General features: G+C 40.5%; 1 protein-coding gene across 1 annotated transcript; it reads left to right on the top strand.

The window, feature by feature from the left end:
* Nucleotides 1-6,707: 6,707 nt before the first annotated feature.
* ackr3a (atypical chemokine receptor 3a) lies at nucleotides 6,708-12,348 on the top strand. Its single transcript, XM_069153974.1, has 2 exons — nucleotides 6,708-6,813; nucleotides 9,738-12,348. Exon 2 carries the CDS (start codon nucleotides 9,807-9,809, stop codon nucleotides 10,938-10,940), a length of 1,134 nt encoding a protein of 377 aa, XP_069010075.1. The 5' UTR covers nucleotides 6,708-6,813; nucleotides 9,738-9,806; the 3' UTR covers nucleotides 10,941-12,348.
* The last annotated feature ends 2,963 nt before the right edge of the window (nucleotides 12,349-15,311 follow it).

Below are 15,311 nucleotides of genomic sequence, written 5' to 3'. Positions count from 1 at the left end.
TTCCAACTTCCATTCCAATCTATTCCCACAGTGTTGTTAAAGAAAAAAAATCTGTCTGAGAAAACGCTTCTTTACATTTCTCTTCATCAAATATACCACATTGTTAAAATAGATTTTTTTTTTTTTTAGGGAATAACTTGCCGTTAAATGGACTGCATACCTGGCACAGTAGACAACATATTTCAGCTCGATCCTCCTTCGGCATGATGGGAAATAAAGCATTTTGATGGTTTTATTTTTTCATAAATTTAGGGCTTAACTACTTGTATGAGTACACACGTGTGTGTGTATTTGTGTGTGCATCAAAGATAAACCTCTCAGGCCTCTAAAGCTGGATGCTTATGATCACAGTCTGAACAGCTGGTTGGACAAAATATATAAAGAGGGTTGATTACAACAGCTGTGGAGGAACACGACCACAAATGGAGCCAAGGAGTTCTATACAAAGTCCATATAAGAAGGGAAAAACACGGGTGAAAAAATAACAACAAACACCACCTCCTTCCTCTTTTCATGAACCTCTGCAGGATGTGTCTTTCATCCGTTGTTCATTTTATCCTCATTTCCATCCTTCTTTTGTGTTACTCTTCTCCTCTCACCGATGTGAAAATACACAGGAAACTTTTACCACAATGGGACTTTTCACACATCTTTTGCTCAGTGGGGATTCGAATGTTCACTGCGGAGTATTTCTCGGGGGGATTGGACTGTAGTTCACCACATATGAACACAAATTAAACTCCTGACAAGCACTTTACTCAGCTCGGCTGGCAGTGACGGGACTCAGGCAAGCCTGCGCTTTGCAACTTTGTAACTTCCACAGAGGGCCTGCCTGCTATCGTGGTTTTGATGAATGGATGAACATCACGCTCTCGGCTTCCATTCAGGCTCTGATGTATGGGGTGCCTGGTACTGTGAGGCTGACGTGAGGCAGCAAAGCTGTTTCGTATTTACAAGCCAAGGTTGAGTGTGGCTGCAGGGAGGTTCACGGAGGGCTTTTGGTGGTTAGGGGCATCAGAGTGACAGGGTTAAGACTGCAGTCAGCCGATAGGCTCCTCTTTAAACCCTTTTCTATATTGTAATGAAAAGCAGATCTCTACTATCTCCACCACATGCTGCAGAGTGATGGGAGAAACAGACACATGGTGAACACAGCACATCCTGTCGCTCACTCCTGTTTCATCCTTCGCTCCGATTATGACTTCTCTTTCATTTCTACCTTCTTTCTATCTCCCTCGGATATTTCTGCCACTGTCACACATCGGTATGAACAATGAAAGACTACAAATGGCTGCATATGTTTTAGTCTGTGTTTAATATCTGTAACTAGGAGCAGAGTTATAGATGAAACTATGAGAAAGAGTAGATGAATGGGAGTGCTAGTGCGACTGCCCCTCACTAGGAGCTCGAGGCAAACGGGGCTCTACTCCAGATGCTGCATGGCTCGCCACATCCTGGTAATCTCCCTGCAGTGCAGCGTTCGCTTATGTGTGTGCGATTGGTGGCGAGGCCTTGAATGGAAACCACCTGGACTGGAGAAAAATGGCTTGCAGTAATTTTCCATCGCAGTTTGGTTGTGTGATTTTGATCAATCATTTACTGCTGCAGGGGCATTTCTTTTTAAAGGACATGATATTTACAATGTATCGCCATTTAGATCTTTTTCCAATAAACTGAGTCAGGCTTCATTCGGCTAACATGTTTATCTGGACTATTTATTCCATTAACTTGTTTGAACGCAATGGAATTGTGTTTATACCCAATAAAGCCCGCAGTGTTTGGTTTTCCTTCAGTGCTCATGCTGTTAAAAAAAACTTGACATTTCACATTTGCAATTGAAATGTCACCTTGTCTATGTTAAATGAGAATGTTGACACAACTTAAAAAGTTTCAAACTTGAGCTGAACTTGATCTTCGTAGCAATACGTCAGCACTGAGGCCTTCATGTACAGCCATATTCCTGCGAGACACCAACGGGTAGTGTAGTTGGTGAAGCTATTGCTGCAGGCTTCTCCAAAACACCACTGCATTCCAGCTGTGCTGATGGTCCATTTGTCATTTAGGGTGACAGGACAATAGGGGTGAAAGTTACCCACCATATCTGTGAACCCTGTGTCAGCAGCATGGAAAGACGGTGTGTTAGAAAAGCACATATCAGGATTGTCAGGATTGAATTACTAGATTCGAGCTCCAGACCCCGGGGTACGCAGTTCGAAGAACACCTTCTCATGCAGCCTGTGAACAGATTCTGTCATTCACTAATCCATACTGGACACTGTCCCCTGGAGCAAGGCTTTTTCTCAGCTATTACCCATCTTCTTCATGATCCCAGTGACCTGACACATATTATTGAACATGAATGTGTATGTTGGTGTATGTGTGCAAAAGTAGAGAAAGGGTGAGGGTGAACAGAGTAAAGCAGAACTTGTTTTTTTGATCTGAGTTACAGAGATGATAGACAAAGTAAATGGACTATATGAGCTGTAGGCCGTCATGGTCCACGGCAAAGCTTGAAGGCACTGACAGATTCAATGAGGTATGAAAAAGAAAGAGATAGAGGGAGAGCAAAGAGAAAGCGCTTCCAAACAACAAGTGGAAAACAATGGAAAAGATTAAAGCTGCTGTACGATACTCTTCTAATAGAAAATGGGGTCTGTTCATTTCATGAAATGTGAACAGTCTCCGTGTGATGAATCCACAGAAAATTAGTTAAAATTACAGTTCCCTTTAGATTTTTATAGTGTTTTAGGATCTTTCAGCTGATTGTATTGGTTTTTTCACCCCACAATTTAGTTCACTCTTACTGCTCTCATCAGCTTTGTTTCCATCCACATGACGCATCTCTTTTCAGTGAAAAAGCTCCAAACAAGCCATTTTAAGCCCACAGACAGTTCGTAACTAGCAGGTAAACATAGCAGAGCATTTAGCTGAATATTTCCCTCAGGAGTTGGTGTAAAGCAAAAAGGAGAGTAAGTACAGGATACATTTCCCAGGTGGTCAGGGCCTGCTCTCTTTGTGTTGGGTGTTTAAAGAGTCCATTGTTTGCTAATATGTTTTCCATATTATCGTAAAAGCTTATAATATTCCAGGGCTGCCTGTTTTACTGCCCCCAAGTGGCCAGAAAAATCGTTTAATGGAAGTGTAAAATCTATTTCACATCTCTGTTTAACACAAAGCTTCTTTGATATATTTTCACCTTTTTTTTCTTTTTTGGTGCATGTTTGACATCTGAGCAGCTCTCAGGTTTCACTGACATTCATGAGCTGGTGTAAGGGATGCTCTGTCAATGTGAGGAATGCCTTGATTGCTACATTTCCCTGACAGGGACGCAGTCTTCCTGCCAAACATGCACCTGCATGAACAGATCCCGGAGAGACACAAAAGATCACCTCATCTAGAGTGCTGAGAATCTGAGCAATGAGGAAAAAACTGTCTCACTCACTAAAAAATTGGAAGCCAATTTATCAAATGGCTTTCAACCTTTTGTCCGTTGAATTGTTTTAAAAGGTTCCAGTGGTCTCCCCCATGTTCACACACTCCTTGACAAGCTCAATCCACTCCTCGTGCATGCTGCTTTCAGCTTCACTCACGCAAACCCTTCTCTGTTTGACAGGTAATTATAAATGAATACGTAATTAAGTGAAAAATGAGTGAGGTTAGAGCAGGGAATAAGCAGGAATGTGAGGGAGCAGAAAAAAATGCAGGAGGGAGCCTCTGAGCAGGAGGGGAGCTTGACTAATAACAATGTGGTTGAGAAAGTTTGAGGGGGACCCTCTGAATAGACATTTGCACGAAAATAGACTGTCTCTCAGACCCACCACCATGACACAGAACTAGACAACAATAGAAGTAGCAGTCGTTTAAAACTCTTGCAAACTTTCTCTTTGCTTTTCTCATCCACAACTACACCCACCCTCTCTTTTAAGTTTTTGCAACCCTGTTTCCGTTTCTTGTAGTTGCCAATCCCTTTTGATATCCTTATCTCCCGTTTGTTGTAAACTTGGCCTTGTCTAAAATACATTTAGAGGAGAGTAGCCCAATTCATTCCCCTACATTTTACTTGAATGATAGAAAATAATAACTCTTTATAGTGACAGATAACTCTGGATGTCTTGTTTTGAGGGTAAACACACAAACAGAACACACAAACAGAACAAAAGTCAGCAACCAAGGAGTGGATTTTACAAGTGGATTTGACTAAATTACAGCCTGACAAAGTTATCTACAAAAGAGCTTTAAAGTTTTCACGGCACAAGATACCCTCGATCTTTCAATTTTAGATTCATATGAAGAAAATAAAAACTTGTCAGTATTCTTGCAGAATTGTAAGATATTCATTAGTTGTCATATATATTCCATGATTATTTTCAAGGGAAGGATGACTTTAAACAAAATGGAATTATAGAATTATTAAAGCTAAAGTATCTGCTATTCTTCTACTAGGGGGCAGCCAAAACAAATCGTAAAGCCATCACAAACGTACTGTGTCATACAATTTTAGTTGATAAGCTATTCTTTTTGGCAAAGCTACTCTTTTTGTGTAACTTAATTTCATTTTCGCTGACACATTAAAAGGTGTTTGGTTTTACCTTATTGTTGTTTGTTTATGTTTGTGTCCGGGATTTTGCATCATTCAAAATGTATCTGAAGTAATCCTATTCAATCTGATTCTAGTTAGATTCTTATTGAGTGTATTTTTTGCCAGTGGAAAGTATATGGTAACCAATGCTCTTTTCTCAAACACCACACACACACACACACACACACACACACACACACACACACACACACACACACACACACACACACACACACACACACACATCCCTGCTGTTCCCACTCAGGCCTTCATGTGAATGAGGACTGTAGAACAGAGGTTGGCAGCAGTCTGTGGGCTACGGATGCTTATCAGAAAGGCTTACAAATCCCCCCTGATGCTTCTGATATGGAGGACAATGGGTATGCGTGCGTAGTGGGAGCTCTCTTTAAAGCCTCATTGAAACTGACTTCACTTCTTTGCTCTTTAATGAGGTCAGAGTAGCCTGCTGGCTGCATTTCATCACTGAATTCAAGACTTACAGTCATAATAAACTTTAGTTGGGTGACCTGTGCAAGTCAACGATATGGTTTTCATAAGGAAACATGCTTGACACATTGTACCTGGTTAAGTCAATACTTTGCTCGTCAAACATGACTCAAAAATAGTTATTTTCCTCTGACCTTGATCAAGGTATATTATCATGCTTTAACAAGGCAAACATCATCTATCAGTGCATTCCTTAAATATAATTCCACACTTTCTACTTTTTTGTGATCCTCTCTTTGTATTGAACTTGGGGTTAATTGCCCTGGTTGGGAGCAACTGAGGCCACCAGAGTTGCAGGTGAGCTTTCAGCTGCTTTCAGTAAACACATGAGCTTCCCACACAGCTTTGTCCTGCTTCCAAAGACTCTTCCTGAAATGAGACTGAATAAGGCTCAAAAGACAATGAAACAACAAAGCTCCTGCAGCTGATGTCGTAGTTCAGTTTTCAGAACAAGGATAACATTAATTATTAAAATTCAGAAAACCTTCCTTGATCAGATGAGAATGTGAGCCAAATCATGCCTCTGGTTTTCGGTTTTGTTCGTTATTCAGAGGGTGTTTTCAGTTACCTCTGTGGTCTTGATCGTTGGGTTTAACCTCTGTTGGTTTTGGGTGGAAGCTGAAGTCAGTGGATGTGGTTTACCAATGTCTGAAACTTTGCTTTCATATTTAGGTAATTGGGGTGGTGTGCTGTAGGGAGTACGAGGAGTTGAACTTGAATGGTTTATGTGTGTTGCATAGGCTATTATGCATATTATACATATTACCTGCATGTAGGGGTTTACAGGTTTGCATTATTTTATAAAAATCCAGTGTCATTTAAAATGCTAAGAGACTTAATGTAAATCGGAAATCCTACGATAATAGAATGTTCTTTTTGATTATATCCACTTTTCTACTGATTTCACAATCAGACTATATGCCTATTGCATATTATTTTAGACTTGTATTCCTTACAAAAACTTGAATTTAACATACAACATAGTAAACATCAGGAAAAGAAAATCATAAAACAAAAAATAAACAAAAAGCACTAAACATGCCTGCAGATACTTGTCAGAAATATATGAAATATTGTGCTGCATACTAAGTTTAGAATTAAAAAAAAGTTGGCTATAGCCTGCATGCCAGAACAAAAGCAGGTTAAAGCTTAATGTTGCATGCAACATTTTAATAGGGTATGTATATACATTTTAATATTTCTTCAGTTTCCATGCAATATTATTGGATTCCTGCTACATGATAGACATTTAAAAAAAAAAAAAAAAAAAGCAGTATACATAAGACGTTTGGTTTGGCTCACACAAGAATAAATTCACAAAACATTATTCAGGCATGAAGGACATGAATAGACCTGCATGCCATAAATAATTTGCCTGATGAATAACGTTTAGAAATGCAACATTAAATGTTGTATTAAATATACGGGGCGTTGTAAGCAGGAAATTCGGCGGTTTTTCATTCTGTGGCCGAAACCGAAAGAGCTGTCTGACGGTTTATTGAACGCCTGATGTGATGCCATGTCAATACGCATTGCTGGTAGGACCAGCCTTGGAGGCGTAGCCCTTCAGAGTATCAGCAAGTGCAGAACAAGGAACAGATTCACATTCATCTAAGGAGACGGAGGAAAGCACACACAAGTTTCCTGCTGTGGGGCTGAAGTTATACTTCAACATCAAATCTAACCGCAAGCCAATTTCAGATTTCAGAGGGAGAAAGACAAAACAGGTAAGTCGCTTGGAGGAGCTGTCGTTGGGGAGAAAAAGTGTAGTTTTTTGGCATTCTAACACCTCTTTGAAGGTCCATGTGATGCTCGATATACGATGTTCACTACTTAACTCTCATAACAAACTATTTAGTAGTTTAAAGAAATACATTTTAACTGTTTTATTTACTATTTATTGTTAGAGATACTAACACGGCGTAGAATCGGTCCTAAATACTAAAACTTGAACGGAAAGAGAAAGTACTTGTTTAATAACATTAAAAACACTTTTCTTGCTCTCCAACGAATCTTTGCCAATCTGTTTATTTGCCTCTTCAAACTCAAAGTCAGTCAGGCTTCTGTATACGCAGCCCAAATCTGATAACAGAAGTTTGTTTCCAGTCTGATATAAATCAACAATGGCAACAATGACATTGTATGTGATTGCCGTCACCACCAGTCTGGGATCTTTCGTTGGATTTTGTGTTTGTGCGTAATGACGCACAAAACAACACTTTTTCTGTTAATCTACGCGGAAACATTATGTCCAGTCATAAATGGGTGACGATTTGATGCCATGGCAAAGCCTGCAGATCAAGACTGACAGGATAAACTTCTGACAAACATGTTGCACCTGCACGTCAGCATTTGCACATAAAAATGGCCTTCAATCGCTTTTATTTTCTGTGTATTGGGAAACAAAAGAGGCTTTCGCCTAATTTGTAACTGGATGCTGTAGCGGGCTAAACAAGGGGACAGAAGAGACACGGGGAGATCCAGTCAGAGAGCGGGAGAGATGGGCTTCTTGCACTGTATGTGTTATCTGTTGGGGTGTGTGTTAAAAGGTTAATTAGCTTGAAGCCTGTGGGGCTACCTGGCACCTCCAGGTCTTTTCCATATAATATAACAGAATTAGACAAACCATTGTGAGGGATTATCTCTGTTTAGCAAATCCCTCCATTAGAATGAATGGCACTGCCTGGTCTCAAAGTAATTCAAAGTAAAAATGAGTGAGGTATCTGACATCTCTTTAAACAGCGTTATCACAGGTAGTGGCATAAATCGTACTGAGATTAATTGATGTATAAAAGTAGCAATTCCAAACATTAAAAAAAAAATCCCTTAGGCTAAATCCTCATTTTTAAATTAGTAAAAAAAAAAAAAAAAATAATAATAAAAAAAAAATAAATCCAACATTGGCCCATGTTAGATTGCAGTAAGTGATTTTATATCATGAGCTTTTAACAGATACATTAACCAGATTTGAATGGCTGTTTTTGGCTAGATATCTGAAATAAATTTTGTAGGTATTGATACAAAAATCTAATAAAAAAAAATCTAATAAAAATCTAAAATCTAATAAAAAACAAATAAAGCAGTTATGCTCAATATTTTCCAACATTGCCTCCAATGCCAAGAACACTCAGATAAAATAAAAAAGAGCAAAATTATCAGTATCACAAAATCTCCAGTGAGTTATATATTTGTTTCATCTCACAGTATTTTGTAATATCATCTAAACCCAGTCCCTACATCCTTTGATTGTTATCATTGGTAGATGATCAGAACAGAATTTTTTTATCTACTTTACATCCTGGCTAGTTTAATCTATAACTATGAACTATGACCTGAAATGTGGTGTAGCAGAGGTGTAAAATGGAAATACACAAAGTGAGTGCAGACATGACCCTCATGAGACAGCTGCACATCCTAATATGTTCCAGGTGTTCTTTGTTTATACTTATTTTCACCTTGGCTTTTTTCTTTCATCATCCTCTGTGACTTTGTGCCAATTATCCTCTGTACAGCGCAAGTCTCCTACGCAGACAGATGTCTGACGCGGTCACATTTCACTGCTCTCTGGTGTGCTGTGTCACCCAGTCGTCGGTGACCCTCGTTTTAAACCATTGCTGGACTGTTTTGCAGGCGTCAAGCCTCCCGCTGATTTCTGCACACAATTCACTCTGTGGGCGTAGAAGTCAGTTAGGGGCACCAGTGGGGTTAAGTCACTCGTGTTCTGGTTTTGATCTATCACCTTTCACCTCTGATCGTTCACACTGTGGCAAGCTGACAGTTAACTGAGAGAGACATCACAGCAAAACAAAAATACTATGAATGTAGGCCTTTCAGAGGTGAACGTTTCATCAGGTTTAACAGGATCATGGCAGGTTATTGGCATGCCAAGGGGCTCCAAACTACTACTTCTGTACTGCTCCATACCGTTTCATTAATTTTAATGTCTGCATATCTACCCTGTATTTGAAATTGTGTGCATGTGTTCCTGTGTTATGAGAATCAGATGTTGTAAAATGACGTATTGCAGGTTTTGCACAGCCTTTTTCTTTGATCATCTGAGTGGTGACAGCTGATCTCTTGCCCTCTCATTGCCTTCTTCATGAGCAGAAAAAGAAACATAGGATTTGTTTTTTCTTAAATAACAAGCACGTTAAAGGAAAAGTTTATTTAAAGTGGCATCAGATTTCCCACCCTGACCAGTGCTTTATCTTGGAATGCCTGGAACACTCCGGAAATACACCCTGTTTGGATTTCTCGATCCCACTTCCTTATGTCTAATCTGCACTCTCTGCTAGTGGAGCTAATGTAAACATTTATTGTGGTGCCCCCTGACTGCACATCAATCACAGAAAACTCCAGTGTTTGTGACACGATAACAGAGAGCCTCTATTAACTCATGAAAGCAGTGTTTTAACAAGTTAACCGCATTAAGATTCTTCAGGATCTGGTGGCATACCGCAACTGGGTTTATGTTTTATTAGCTCATTCAGTCCACATGAGTCAAATAAGCCGTGCTTTATGCAACACCATATCGCTTCTTAAATATGATACCACAAGGTTACATAAAAAACTGCGAGCGTTTAGAGGCTGGAATTTTATCAAGATGAATGTATGTTACAACAAATGATAAGTTAATGTCTTGTTTTTACAGGATCTATCCCAGTCAGAGGTGGTGTGTGTTACCTCCCAGTGGTCTGTGGTCCTCTTCCAGTGCCGAAAAATGAGTATAAGCACCAGCGATCTGGAGGACCTGTGGGAGACGCTTGGGGAATTCAACTTCTCTGAAACATTTAGCAACATATCAAGTGTGGGCACAATGGTGTGTGCCACTACGTTCAACCGCAGCGCTCTGCTGTACTCAATGTGTGTCCTCTACACGTTCATCTTTGTCATCGGTCTGGCTGCGAACGCTCTGGTGCTCTGGGTAAACATCCGTGCACAAAGAGACTCCACCCCTCGCCACGAGACGCACACGTACATAGCTCACCTGGCAGTTGCAGATCTGTGTGTGTGCGCCACTCTGCCTGTGTGGGTGAGTTCACTGGCCCAGCATGGCCACTGGCCCTTTGGGGAAGTGGCATGTAAACTCACACACCTGCTGTTCTCCGTCAACCTCTTTGGCAGCATCTTCTTCCTGGCCTGCATGAGTGTGGACCGCTACCTATGTGTGACAAAGCACGGAGAAGAGGGAGGCGCGCGCAGGAAGTTGATCCGCCGTGGTGCGTGTGTAGGGGTGTGGCTTCTGGCTCTGGTGGCCTCCTTGCCAGACACCTACTTCCTGCGTACTGTGAAGTCAACCCATGGGGACACCATGCTGTGCCGGCCTGTGTATCCAGAGGACAGCCCCCGGGAGTGGATGGTGGGAGTGCAGCTGAGTTTCATCCTGCTGGGCTTTGTTCTCCCCTTCCCTGTCATTGCGGTGTTTTACGCCCTGCTGGCCAGAGCTTTCACCCGCTCCTCTTCGTCTTTATCGTCTTCCCCGGTGGAGCAGGAGCGTCGCGTGAGCCGCAGGGTGATTCTGGCCTACATTGTGGTTTTTCTGGCCTGCTGGGGACCGTACCATGGCGTCCTCCTGGCTGATGCGCTGTCACAGCTCGGCCTGGTGCCACTGACCTGTGGCCTGGAGAATGTGATCTACGTGGCTTTACATCTCACCCAGTGCCTGTCCTTGCTCCACTGCTGTTTCAACCCCATCCTCTACAACTTCATCAACAGAAACTACCGCTATGACCTCATGAAGGCCTTCATTTTCAAATACTCTACGAGGACGGGTTTAGCACGCCTCATCGAGGCTTCCAACATGTCTGAGACTGAATACTCTGCGGTAGCTGTAGAAAACCCACCGCAGATCTAAAAGGCACAAAACTCAATCAGCATCTTTTGAAAATTTTAAATGAATGAATGAGAGCTGACTTGTTCTATGCATGATCAGCATAAAGTTTGACATTGGATGACAATGAAAAGAGAAAACCCTGCATCCTTTTTTTTACAGACATCCGCTTAAGTCATAGAAAAGCTTTAAGACTGTAAAATATCAACTCTGGTTGACTGACTGAAAAGCACTTAAAAAGCAGTTTTATTTTAACAGCTGATACTGAAATCATATAATTATTGTCACTATAGTTGTAAAGCCACAACAGTGACTAAATGTGTGAAATCATTGCATTTACTGTGTATGTAGGATTTTAATTGAACTGTATGTATGTGCGTTTGTGTGTGTGATGTACCATGTATATTAATACCACCAGCAGAGTATATTGTTAATCTCTTTGTATCTAATTGTATTTATATACATTTAAAGTGTTCTGCCTCTTTCTTGTTGTCCTCACACACTGATGGCTGCTCAGTGCTCCATTTCATACAATGCTGCCTCATCATTTTAGTTGAGCCACTGACTGACTCCGTGTTTTAGTCCTGCTGTCTCATTATTAATCATAACCTCACGTCACATCAGCTGAACAGTTCAGACACATGCATTATTTTTTAGAGAAACATATAGCTTTTTTTGCTGAACTTTGCATGAGATGATTAATGTCACTCTCATGTCTGTAAACTAAATACAAATCTTAGCTTAGTTTAGCGTAGTGTAGCTTATTTTAGCCTACATTATTCTTCACTATTCTATTGGTTCTGAACATTTCCACACATTGTCTGGAGGCTTCAGCTGGGACTACTGAGCTTAAAGAGCAGATACGTGTAGCTCCTGACTCTTCTGGGGGGTATTTTATTATATATTACAATATACTGGGCTGTCACTATACTTTGCATCAGTGCTAGTAGTGAAAATGAACCACATGTCCATGTGTTGTTAATTCTGCTGCGTCAGCACAGACCACAGACAGCTACAACTTTATGACCAAATAACATGAATGAATAGCTTTACTTTTCTCGTGTAGGCAGCAGCTGTGGTGTGCAACACCCAAGTGTTTATTAGAGACCAAATCACAAAAACAGCACAGCATTACTTTAGACTTGAGTGTGAGCCAAAGCATGACACCAAGAGATGACGTTATATATGTGAGAGGTTTACTCACTGCCGGTTGTAGGAATAATTATATTATTTTGATGTGCCCACATAGAGCACATTGTGTCTTGTGATGGGTTACATATGTATGCTTTTACACTGAAAATATGTCATGTTGTGAGTAGAAAAGTATGGAGATGCAAACATGTGTCTACAAGACCAGAGGCATTCCTTTGACATTGTAATGTGTAACATGTGTTTTTCTATACATTAAATACAGAGAAAATGTTTAGCTGCACTGATTTCTTTGGTTTTTGTCAAAATAATCTTATGATTTAATATCCTGCAGCTGTTGATCCCCCAAAAAATGCAGATTGTTTTTCATGCAGAAGTTTTGGTAGAATGTGTTTTGAGTCACAGAATCCATACCAGTAAAAGAAAATATCAAACTTCACCTAAAAACAAGTCAGTGACATATCTAGGCTATGCTTGGTTTACTTATGGAATGTGCATGCTTCATTGTGAAAGAAAATATATATTTTCTAGTTATTGTCACACTATGACAGCAAAGAAACAGACACTATTGTTGCTGCTTCAAAGTATTAGTCAGTCTAACAGATTTAATTTTCAGGGTCAAATGAGAAGACAGTTTGTTGCAGTTGGTTTGGTTTGTGACGTGTGTTCTCATCCAGTGAGACATGAATTGAGGGAAAACAACTGATCTCCATCGAAAATGGCAGCATGCCCCCAATAACTCAGATTAATACATGTTAATATTGTCACATGGGCATCAAAAACAATCAGTATTTGGCACCTTTAAGCGCAGTACCTGACTTACTCTTAAGTGGGTGGGACACCTCCTTGTCAGTGTTATCTTCAGGACACATGACAACCCTCCATTGAGCTGCAAAGCATCTACCCCCTCCTCCCATGGGGTGACACGAGCTTAAAGAGGAAGGCCATCTTGATGGCCGAGAACCACACCGCTGTGTCTGGGCAGAGGGAAGTGGCGATCTCCCTGGGAGATCTCCATGCTGAGGTCACCCCTTATTTTTTCCGAGGAGAGGAGTGTTGACGTAGCTCTTTCCAGTGTTCCCTCCTATCCTGAGGAAATGGATATAAAAAAATAAAAAAATTCTGGCAACTGTATCCTCATGATAAAAAGTGGTCCCTTGGTGTCACTTTAAATTTTCCTCCTGTTTGTATGCCTCCTATTTCTAACGTCTTAAAATAACTTTGAACATGTATATGTCTTCTTTCCATCTTGCCTGCATATCTTCAGTGTCTTAACCTCTTTTCTTAGCATGTTGTCACATCACCAGTTGCAGCCCCCTTGAGACAGTAGTCTTGCGCTGCACTTTTCTTTGCTGAACCACTGGTGCAATCAGGCCAGACTGCAGATTACTCTGATATGGAAGCTGCACAGAGATTTAAAAAGGTCAAACTAAGTGAGTGGTCTGCTAATGATACCCTCCTGGCTTCCCTCTCCTCTCACACACTACCTTGATCTTATACTACTATGGTCACTCTTCCACAACCGTGACCTCCCTCCCCTCTCTTGTGAGTGATTTTTTTCTGACACAAGAGCTGCTCTTCTGACCTGCACCCAATCAATATCTTCCTGATGTTGCAGCCTGCTGATGGCTCTTTCTTGTTCAGTGAACTACCACTAACTAACTCATATGTAATGAATGCATAAGACAGCTTTGGAGTTACTGGAATGCAGATTCCTTTGCTTTTGACAAAGTAATGACCCAGGAGGCAGGTCCCAGAAAAAAAGAGTTATGGGCCCTAATTAAGCCCATGTGCTCCCAAACCTTGTTGTGTTGTAAGTTATAAAATGCACATTAGAAATATGCATGATGTAAGGATATCAACTGAAAAATTTATGATATTAAAAGTAGAGTGGAGACAGGAGCCCTCCATCAGACAGGGCCTAAGGCAAGTGTTGCCTTTAAAGAGCACTCTGGTGATTTAACATTTTACTTCTGCAACACCATCAGACTCATAAAAGCAGTGAAGTTGTAGTTTAAAATCAATCCCATTCCAGTTTCTATTAATCAATACATCAGATTACCACAAAGTCACTGCCAACCATTGAGCCTGGGCTGTTTGTGCCTCCAAAGTCCGAGTAGTTGCCCACTTTGACTAACTGCTAATCTAGTCCCAGACACGGTTTATTTCATGGTTTCTTTAGAGTATAGGCTAAAAACAACATTTGTGCTTTAGGCACAGTAATATTAATCTATGTGCATAGCTGACTCTAGGCATGTTGGCAAACACTTTTATTACCTCAACAACATAAATACACACACACACTAAAGATGGTCAGTAACATATCAGTACACAATTCCAGATGAGGTACTCAATGTATGTCACACGGATTTCCCCAGTTGGCAACATGGTTGCTATCCCAGCATTTTTGTTAATAATGTACTGCAACTTTTATACACTGAGTTGGTAATGCAATTAGAGCAATCTTGTCCAAACATAGCCACAGGAAAGTTTCATTAGTGAGATTGGAGATTTTGGGGAAAGAAATGTTGTCTGTTTACATTTCACTGATTAATTTTCATCTTATGTGTGACTTGCCAAATAAATTAACTTTTCCACATGAAATTGATAGAAAATGTCATACATTGGGATGACATTTCCGTCACACATATTGATGTTGCAAATTAGTTGTATTAGTTGTAGTTTCTGGGAGACGGGGTAACTTGAGGTTAACTGAGGGTAATATACACTTCTGCTGCTGCACAGCTGAACAACCTATGATTCAGTTATGCTGTGCTTCCTTTTATAGTTTACCAGTTATGATTTGCTTTTGATTCACTTCTAATCTCAAGTTGCTTTTGCAGGACATGTCAAACATACTGAGACAGTGGCCTGTGCAAACCAAAACACTCCGTGTGAGCAAAATGTTAAAACAGCTGCAGCAGAGCAAACTCTGGAAAAATTCCCCTTTCAACACTTTGAAAACAGCATCTCATTGCTCACAGTTTTCTGTCACTGAACACATTCAGTAATGTAGACTTGTGCAATCCTTTTCAAGCAAGACAAAAGGCTTACAGCAAAACTTATTAGATTTACAAAGCAGAGTGCTCCAAAACTGGATACTGATATCATCTGATACCGGGTTCAGTCCTTGCGTGTCTTTCAGCTGGTTCATGAGTTACAGTACATTCTTAATGGGGTCTGTCTCCTTTTGTCTGATTTAATAAGTATAGGTAATAGGCCAGAGTGGGGATTATAATAGGGAGT

Source organism: Embiotoca jacksoni, unplaced genomic scaffold (genome assembly GCF_022577435.1).
Source record: "Embiotoca jacksoni isolate LCO1_2020_lvr unplaced genomic scaffold, fEmbJac1.0.p SCAF_2, whole genome shotgun sequence".
Taxonomy (NCBI): domain Eukaryota; kingdom Metazoa; phylum Chordata; class Actinopteri; family Embiotocidae; genus Embiotoca; species Embiotoca jacksoni.
This window is presented reverse-complemented; position numbering and strand designations above follow the sequence as displayed.